Source organism: Oryctolagus cuniculus, chromosome 7, assembly GCF_964237555.1.
Source record: "Oryctolagus cuniculus chromosome 7, mOryCun1.1, whole genome shotgun sequence".
NCBI classification, from domain to species: domain Eukaryota; kingdom Metazoa; phylum Chordata; class Mammalia; order Lagomorpha; family Leporidae; genus Oryctolagus; species Oryctolagus cuniculus.
Window position 1 is genome coordinate 61,459,887 of NC_091438.1, and position 10,202 is coordinate 61,470,088.

At 41.7% G+C, this 10,202-nt stretch overlaps 1 protein-coding gene across 7 annotated transcripts in view; it reads left to right on the forward strand.

The window, feature by feature from the left end:
• The window catches only part of WDR47 (WD repeat domain 47), an 83,421-nt gene extending 76,415 nt beyond the window's left edge, over positions 1–7,006 (forward strand). For all 7 annotated transcript variants that reach the window (XM_017346022.3, XM_051856197.2, XM_002715813.5 and 4 more), the window contains 2 exons: positions 2,860–3,078; positions 5,673–7,006. In XM_017346022.3, coding sequence (XP_017201511.1) covers positions 2,860–3,078; positions 5,673–5,815 — 362 coding nt within the window. In that variant the 3' untranslated portion in view covers positions 5,816–7,006. The remainder of the gene's footprint in view (positions 1–2,859; positions 3,079–5,672) is intronic.
• The last annotated feature ends 3,196 nt before the right edge of the window (positions 7,007–10,202 follow it).

Below are 10,202 nucleotides of genomic sequence, written 5' to 3' on the forward strand. Positions count from 1 at the left end.
GGACTTGGACCATCCTCCACTGCACTCCCGGGCCACAGCAGAGAGCTGGACCAGAAGAGGAGCAACCGGGACAGAATCCGGCGCCCCTAACGGACTAGAACCCGGTGTGCCGGCGCCACAGGCAGAGGATTAGCCTATTGAGCTGCGGCACCGGCCAAACTTAGCATGTCTTAAACAAGCTGGTTACTCTTTTTTTTTTTTTTTTTTTTAATTTATTTATTTGAAAGGCAGAGTTACGAAGAGCAAAGACACATGGAGAAATTTTTCATCTGCTTGTTCACTCCTCAAATGGCCATAATGAGTGGGGCTTAGCCAGGCCAAAACCAGGGGCCTGGAACTCCATCCTGGTATCCCATGTGGTGACAGGCACCCAAAGCTCAGGCATCTTCTGTTGCCTTCCCAGGTGCATTAGCAGGGAACTGGATCAGAAGTAGAGCATCTGGGACTCAAACTGGGCTCATATGGGATACTGGCATCACAGGCATTTAATCTGCTATGCCATAATGCTAGTCCCAAACTACTCATTCATGACCTCTTTCCCCAAACAAAAATCACCCTCATATAAGTGATACCACCCACCCTCATACAAGCCAGAAACCATGGAATCTTCCTGGATCCTTTCTCTCCTTTCTTCCAGTATCCAATCCATAACTAAATTCTGTTCTTTTAGCTTCAGAAATTAAATCTAACTTTGTTTTTATCATTATGCTACCACTCTGGGATAAGTCATCACTACCTCTCAACTGAACCACTTCAACAGCTTCCCTAATAAACATTGCATTTTCACTTTTGTGCCTTCCAGTCTATGATCCACAAAGCACAATACTCTCTTAAAAAAAAAAAAAAACTAAACAAAACAAAACAAATTTGATCACATCACTACTTGCTTACAACCTTCCAGTGACCTTTCCTTTCTCGTTGGTTAATGTGCAGACTGTGTATCATAGCCTGTGAGACCCATGTGATCCAGCATTTGTACCCTTCTAGTCATGTTTTGAAGTCCTTGCTTTTTTCCTTCCCATCTCTACTGAATTTGTGTGCTTTTTCCTTAGCCTGAAATCTTCCTGACTTCTTTGAGTTAAAGCCTTCTTATCTTTAGGTCTTGCTTCAATATCACCTTGCCAAGGAAGTCTGTGACTATCCAAATGGGAACCGCACCATTAAAACTATGTATTTGTTTACTTTTTTTTTTTTTTTTTGCTTATCTCTTAAGTTTTCACATCATATCTGTTTTACTTACTTTCTTTTTTTTTTAAAGATGTATTTTATTTATTTGAAAGACAGAGTTATAGAGAGAGGTAGAGACAGAGAAAGAGGTCTTCCATCCTCTGGTTCACTCTCCAGATGGCCGCATTGGCTAGAGCTGCACTGATCCGAAGCCAGGAGCTTCTTCCGGTCTCCCACATGGGTATAGGGGCCCAAGGACTTGGACTGTCTCTTATGGCTTTCTCAGGCCATAGCAGAGAGCTGGATCGGAAGAGGAGCAGCCGGGACTAGAACTGGCACCTGCTGCGCCACAGCGCTGGCCCCTTGCTTTCCAGAGTAGATTTAGTACCTCCTAGTACCTGACCCAAGATAGTAATGATTTAATACTTTACTGAATAAGTGAACCTGGATTTTCTGTTGATACCATATATAATAATAAATTCATTCTATTTCTCCTGTGAATCTGCTTTTCTTCCCATTTTCCCTATTTTTGATCATGGTTTGCTTATTTTGTCATTCAGCTGTGTTTGACATCTGGAACTCATTTTCACATCCTTTTTTTGTCCCCCATGGTGGTTGATCCATTGTTCAGCTTTTTTGCCCCCTGAAATCTACCTTTCCTCATCAGGCCTGTATTCTCTCATTCTGTCTTATCCTCCAGTGGTCTGCATTTTTCATCTCTCCATTTTAATTTGAAACAGTTTTCATTTAGATTAATCTACCCATGATACTGCTTTTATCATGTAATTCATTTGATGAGAAATTTAGAGTGATGCTTCACTCTCTACAGGAACAAAGCTATACTCTACATTTGGCATCAAGGTCAGAGTTAAACAGAGAGAGAAGGAGAGGCAGATTGGCCCCAAAGGCCAGAGCTGTGCCAATCTGAAGCCAGGAGCCAAGAGCTTCTTCTGGGTCTGCTACATGGGTGCAGGGGCCCAAGCACTTGGGCCATCTTCTGCTTTCCCAGGCCATAGCAGAGAGCTGGATCGGAAGTGGAGCAGCTGGGACTTGAACTGGCATAATAAGAAAAATTCTAAGAAATAAGATTTTTTTTTGATAGAATTGAGCTTTGCAGAGTCTACAAACAATTGTTAATGCTTAAGAATGGATCCTGTAAGATCCATTTTTGTGTCCTCCTGGGGGTTTTAGTGACACCATTGAAAATGCATGATAGAGTTGAGGTGTGGCCTTTGGACTCAGCTCTTATTTTGTATTCAGTTTTTGTTGGTGGTAAATCATGTGTTGCTTTAGGACATTTCCTACATTGTTGTCCCAAAATGTATTTTGTTCTTAAATTTCTTTTTCCTGCAAGTAGACTCTAAGCTGGGTAAAAGTGTTTCTGAACACTCCCCCAACATTGAGAACACTGGATTAGGAAAGGTGATTTCTTTTAAGGCTCATCTACTGCAGATAATGCTGTTCCATGGGGTTCTTTCAAAAGGCAAAAAAATGGACTTTTTCATTCCTTATAGAAGATTGCTTTGATTGCTTTGATTGACTGTTAATTGGGATTTTTCCACAACTGAACAGTATTAATAAACTACATTAAATCATTAGTGTATTGTTCAGTGAATATAATTAGCTACTTAACAATCTAGATTTTCTACATTGAAACTTTTCTCACTTCCTCCCTTTTCCTCCCAATTCCAGGCAGTGCCGTGGCGTCTGTAGCTGTAGATCCCAGTGGCCGTCTCCTAGCCACAGGTCAAGAAGACTCTAGCTGCATGTTGTATGACATAAGAGGAGGAAGAATGGTGCAGAGTTACCACCCGCATTCCAGTGACGTCCGCTCTGTTCGATTCTCCCCGGGAGCTCACTACTTGCTAACAGGCTCTTACGACATGAAAATAAAAGTGACAGACCTGCAAGGTGACTGAGATTGACCTCCCTCTTTATTTTTAGTCTCTCCTTAGTAAGATTTTTTTTTGTTAATCTGGCGTGACTATACAACATTTAAAATTTTAGTTTTATAGTATTTACTGAGACTATATGCAAGAGTGTTACAGAAAATTATTAAACAGAATGAAATCTTGTTTTTAATTTGCTTTAAACTATCTTTAAATTAATCAACATTTATTACACTCTATTAGATGGGTTTATATACTCTTATGATCTTCTTAAAAAATATGTACAATTTGTGTAATCATGTCTTTATTGTGTAGTTTTTTTTTTTTTTTTTAACATTAAGAAGATATTTACCATATGCCAAATAGGGTCAGAGAAATGAGAAAGACAGATGACCCTAGCCTGGATAGTATTTATATTTTACAAGTCAGTTTTTAAAAAAAACAATACTTGAAATATTTTGAAGAACTGGTAAGTGCTATTAAAAAATTAGCATGGTAGAAGACAGTGACTTGGATGTGTGTGTGTGTGTCTATAAAAGATAGGATAGAGAGGTCTGTCTTAGAAATGCCATTTGCATAGAGACACGAAGGATGGGAAGGAGCAAGCCATGCCAGGTCTCTAGGAGATGAGCATAGGAAGTATGAAGATGCTAAGCTAGGAACAAAACTTGGCCCGTTCATGACACTACAAGAAGCAAAGTGGCTAGAACCTAGTGAACCAAGAAAGAAAGCAACAGGAGGATAAATCAGAGGTGAGGTTTTGTAGGCAGAGCGGTTTTAAATTCATAGCAAAATTGAGAGGAAGGTAGAGTTCCCATTTGCCCCTGTCCTATGCTTGAGTAGCCTCTGCTAATCAGTATCTCCCACCAGAGGGGAACATTTGTTATAGCTGATGAAATGTAGGCATTTAAAAAAGTATGATTGAAGCCTTTGGAAGATTTTAAGCAGGAGAGTGATATATCTGAGTAACATTTTTAGATGAGTTCCACAGAAAGAGTGGATTGTAATGGGGCAAAAATAAAAGTATGTATGTCAGTGAGGAGGCTCCTGTAGTTCTGGTGAGCGATGATGGTGACTTGGACTAGGGTCGCGGAGCTGGCAGTGGTAAGATGCAGCTGGATTTGGGATATACTTTGGATTAATTTGGGAAGTGAGGGGAGAGGAATCCATGATGATTCCTAGGCTTTTGGCATGAGCAACTAGAGGGTGCCATTAGTTGAAAGGAGGAAGATGGGTAGAGGAGAAAAGATGTAGTCAAGAAAATCATGTTTGATTGTAGGCAAGTTAAATTTAAAATTAGAATCAGGAGATCAAGCGAGATGCTGAGTGATTGGATATGAGGATGGAGCTTAGATGAGAATTCATGTAAAACACATAACACACATACGAATCACAAGTACAGGAGAGGTCTTCAGAAAGCTCATAGAAGGGGCCTGCATGTGGCTTAGCAGGTAGAGCCCCAGCCTGCAATGCCTGCATCCCGTATGGGTGCTGGTTTGAGTCCTGGCTACTGCACTTCTAGTCCATTTCCCTGCTGATGGGCCTGGGAAGGCAGCAGAAGATGGCCCAAGTGGTTGGGCCCCGCACCCACATGGGAGACCTGGAGGAAGTTCCTGGCTTCCATCTGGCCCAGCTCTGGCCATTGTGGCCATTTGGCGAGTGAACCAGTGGATGGAGGATCTCTCTGTTTCTCCCTCTTCTCTGTAACTCTGCCTTTCAAATAACTAAACAAAAAACCCTCATAGAAAGGCATATTCTAGACAAACTGCATAGACTAAATTTCTTCACCAAATAAGCTTATACATATATATTCAATCTGGATTGGAAGTAGAGCAGCTGAGACTTAAACTGGTACCTATTGGGACGGCAGCTTTACCTGCTATGCCACAGTACCGGCCCCAAACTTATATTTTAATTCTGTTTTCCATGAGCTTTCTGAAGTATCCTCTATAAATGGCAAGTGTAATGGATGAAATTATGTAGGAAGTATGATACAGAGGGAACAGAAGAAATCTGTGGGCTGGCTGTTGGGATTCACCAGACTGTAGTCAGGAAGACGAGGGAAACCAACACAGGAGGCTGAGATGGAGTGGCACTGCAGGTGGGAAGGAATCACGTGGAGAGCATTTCAAGGAGGGAGTTGCAGCCGTGTCGAATGCTGCTGTGTGTACATGTTTAAACTACAGTGTGACTAGGTCATCAGTGATTATCCCTGTGGATACCTTCCAGCATATTCAATGTGTTTTTTTCTTTCAGTGTGTTCTATTAAAGAGTTTGAACTCTTTACTTAGTGTAGGGTTAACCTTACGAATATAAAGTATACTGAACATAGATCTTTGTAAAAATCAAGAGTGGGAATAGGATAAGGAAGGGGAAGAAAGGTTGGAGCATGGGCAGGAGAGAGGGTAGGGTGTGAAGTGTCACTGTGTTCCTAAATCTGTATATATGAAATACATGAAACTTGTATACCTTTAATAATATTAAAAATACATATATAATTTAAAAGAATTTTAAGATTTTTTATACTGTAATCTTAAAGGAAGAAGAAATTTGTAAACTTTATATGTATGCTTACTTTGTATTATAAATCAACATCTCTTTTCCTTTTTAATTCAGGGGATCTTACCAAGCAGCTTCCTATTATGGTGGTAGGGGAGCACAAGGACAAAGTGATTCAGTGCAGGTGGCACACCCAGGATCTTTCCTTCCTGTCATCCTCTGCAGACAGAACTGTTACCCTCTGGACTTACAATGGGTAGAGTACATCCCATGTCCGTCTGTGCAGTGAAAGCACAGAGACCTAAGACTACTGAATTGTGAAAATTACAGCTCGGAAGAACATAGACTGTCCCAGAGCACGAGGAGGCCCCTTGTTGCCATGTACCCGTTGATAGGAGGTGTTGGGTGGTGTTATTCTGCAGTGCTTTCCGTCTTCCATGTGGCTCGTGCTGCTGTGACCTGCTACGTGTAGTCTCATTGCCAAAGTCTGCCGAAGAGCTCTTGCGCGGTCGGTGTGTGCTCCAAGTCAAGGTGGACGATGTGTTTATGGTTTAGTATTAAATGCATTCCTTGTTCTTTGCCTAATTAACAGTTTTATATACACATTGGAATTGAATTACACTTTAAGTATCTTACTACATAACGCAACCAAGTTCTATCCAGATTAAACATAGGTGTTCAGAAATTACTTTTGCTCTTCTCACAATCCCATATTATATCACCTGTCTTCTAGAGGTCAGAATTTTATAACTCTCAAAAGTTACATGGTTGTTTTCACTTCAGGATTATTATGGAGTTTAAAGATGAATGGAAAACTGCTTCTTAGTTTATTATGTGGTACAGACTTTTTTTTTCTCTTAAACCCAGGGATATGGTTACTATTTTGTCACGTAATTTTGTTTCAGGCTAAAAGGTAAATGTGTTTGCTCCAGAAACTTGTTAATTTCAAATTTTTGAATGCAACAAGATACCTCCCTTCCAAACTGTACTGTAGAGGCGGAGCAGCAGCAGTTAAGTGATGCAATACTTGATGGTACAGTAAAGTTACTGGCTAGCATTTTTCCTCTTAAAAACTTTGCCATAGACCACAGCATGGCTTGAAATGCTATGTCTGCATGATAATTTAAAATGGAAATTTTAAACTTTGCACTCCAAAAGCCTATTTGGATTTTTTTGCACTGTTTTGTGTAATGCAGAATAATGATTTTATTTCTACTGCATTGTAGATCCTAACATTATGTATCTTTATTTTCATATTGTACAGTAATTTTACTTTAAATTATTAAATAGGCTATTTTATTTATTTCAAATGCAGTTGTATTTGGTTCTAATTATTGAACTGTCTGTGCACTGTATGTAGCAAGCATTTTTAATCTATTGTACACAAGTGGAAAGGGTATTAGAAGTGTAACTGTGCTATTATTTCAATAAAGACCTCTTGACACCTAAAACTCTGTTTGTCAGAGTCTGTGGTTTTCAATTTAGATTGTTATTTTTCCAGTTGACTTGGAGGAAATGGGTCCAATGGATGGAACCTCATTGTCAGTTTCTTAAATTTCTAAAGTTCTGTTAGAACTTGAAAGTTGCATAATTTTTGTGTATCTTCTCACTTTTATCCAAGATTTGGAGAGCATTCTATTGTATATATTGTGAAAGGTGATTTATAAAAAGCCTGGCAAAAAGTACAGATTCTAACTTGGTGTACAAGGCTGTTGAATTGGGTGCTTCACCACAGAAATGAAGTCTAGGAGTATTCAGTAGATACAGATACCCACGTGGGAGCACTTGGAAGACTCTCTGGGCTCCTGGCTTCCATCTGGCCCAGCCCTGGCTGGTGTGGCCGTTTGAGGAATGAACCAGTGGATGGAAGATTGCTCTTTCTCTCTCTGTCTCTCCCTCTCTGTAACTCTGCCTTTCAAATAAATAAAAATAATTTTTTTTTAATAAAAGATCTTTAAAAAAAAAATAAAAGGGCCAGCGCTCTGGTGTAGCAGGGTAAGACACCAATTCCAGTACTGGCTGCTCCATTTCCTATCCAGCTCCCTGCTAAAGGCCTAGGAAAAGCAGCAAAGGATAACCCAAGTGCTTGGGCCCCTGCACCATGTGGGAGACCTGGAAAAAGCTCCAGGCTCCTGGCTTCAGCCTGGCCCAGCACCAGCCATTGCAGCCATTTGATGGGAAGTAAACCAGCAGATGGAAGATCTGTCTCTCCATCTCTGTAACTCTACCTTTCAAATAAATAAACATGAATCTTTCAAAAGGAATGTCACTGAGGATAGGAGAAATGTAAACCTGTGTGACATGTGGGTGGCAGTGCAGATTGGTGCAGCCGGAATGGAAAATGATGTGGCACAGAAGGGTAAGTTTCTGCTTGTCATAGCACCAGTCTGAATCCTGGCTGCTCTGTTTCAGATCCAGCTCCCTGCTAATGCATCTGCACTTGGGAAGGCAGCTGATGATGGCTCATGTACTTGGAGCCCTGCTACTCGTGTGGGAGACCAGGGTGGAGTTCTTGGCTGCTGTCTTCAGCATAGCACAGCCTCAGCTATTGCAACCATTTGGGGAGTGAACCAGCTCATGGAAGACCTCTCTCTCTCTGAGTCTACCTTTCAAATAAATAAAAAGAGATCTTAAAAAAAAATAGATTTACTAGGGTGGGAGTTGTGGCACCACAACTTGGGACACCCACATCCTATATCCTTTTACCTGAGTTTGAGTCCTGCCTCCATTTCTGATCCAGCTTCCTGCTAATGTGTATCCAGGAGGCAACAGGTATGGCTCAAGTAGTTGGCTCTCTGCCACCCAGATGGAATTCCTTGCTTCTGACTTTGGCCTGGCCCAGCCCCAGCTGTTGTAGGCATTTGGGATATGACCCGGTGGATGAAGATCTCTTTGTCACTCTTTCAAATAAATAAAAATAAATACATTAAATAAAAACAATTACCATATGATCCATAAAATTCTCTTCTGACATATACCTGTGAAATGATATCTAAGGTACTTCAAAAAGTTTATGGAAAATGGAATGAAAAGATAAAGAAAACCCTTGAAATCTATGCATGTGAGGGATCTTCAGAAAGAACATGGAAATGCATATTATAGAAAAAACTATGCAGAGATCTCAGAATTTTTTGCACCAAAATAATCTTTGCATTCCATTTTCTTTGACTTTAAAAAAAGTTTATCTGAAAGGCAGGATGATAGAAAGCTTTCATCTGCTCGTTCACTCCCCAAATGCCCACAACAGCCAGAGCTGGGCCAGGCCAGAGCCAGGAGCCAGGGCTGCATCTGGGTCTCCCATTAGGGTAATAGGAAGCTAAGTACTTAGGTCATCTGCTGCTGCTTTCCAACTGTGTTAGCATGAAGCTGGATTGGCAGTGTAGGCTCGCTGGCACTGCCAGTGGAATTGGCACTCCACTGTGGGCTGCAGGCATCCCAAGCTGCGGCTCAACCCTCTATGCCACAACACCTGCCCCTCCTTTACTGTTTGAAGAACCTGCGTGTATGTTTTGGTTTCCGCCCAGTTGGCTCACACTCCCTCTCCAAGATAGGCGGCAGAATTTCTCTTCTACATGGTAGGTCACAGAAACTGTAATCTTCCTTCCTTTCTCTGACCCATCTTGTTTGTCAGTCACAGACCCTCATTCCCTAAGAGTAGCCCATGCCCCTGAGGAAAGAATGGAGGCCTTGCTGGCACCCCACCCAGTGTATTAGCAATCATGGGTATGCACTGAGCCCTCTACAGCAGCAGGATTGGGGAGCTTCTGGGAGCAGTGTGCCCAGAACTGGGCAAGGAAGCTCAGCTGGCCCCTGCTTCCCCCATGCCTTGCCCTATGCGTCTCTTCATTTATATCTTTTGGAATATCTTGAGTTCTGTGAACTGCTCAAGCAAATGAACCCAAAAGGGGGTTGTGGGAGCCTGTATTTATAGCAATGGGTAGAACAAACAGGGGTTTGCAAATGACATTTAAAGTAGTGGCCATTTTTGGTAACACCGAGCCCTCAACCCTATAGGACCTGATGCTATTCAGAAATAGTTTCTGAATCACAGGACGCACAGTGGGGGTCACTGCTGTAGAACTGATTGCTCACTTGCGGGTGGGCAGAAACTTCCTCGTCTTTTGAGGTCAGGGGACTCTGCTGTGTTGATGGCTGTGCTGGCTTGGTCTTCCAACACACCATATTTTGCAATGAAATCAGGGAAATGAACGGATACATCCAAATTCAAGTTATTTCCCAACAGCCAAAAGGCACGAGCAACCCAAGTGTCCATCGAGAGATGAACAGTCAAAGAAACCAGGGCATGTTGTGCAATATTATGCAGCCCTAAAAGGAGAAACCGAGGCATTGTAACATGGATGACCTTGAGGGCATTATACTAAGTGAGGCGAATCAGTCAACAAAGATGAACGTTGTGTAAGTCCGCTTGAGGTACCTAGAGTAGTCAGATTCTCAGACAGAAGAAAGCTGGTTACCAGGGCTGCGAAGACGGGCAGTGAGTGGTGCGTGTTTAACGGCTGCGATCGTTGCAAGATGCAGTTTTGGAGATGGATAGTGATGATGGTTGCATAACGTGACTGTACTTAATGCCACTGACTGTACCCTTAAAAATCGGTAGGTGGTAAACTTTGTCATGTATATTGTAAT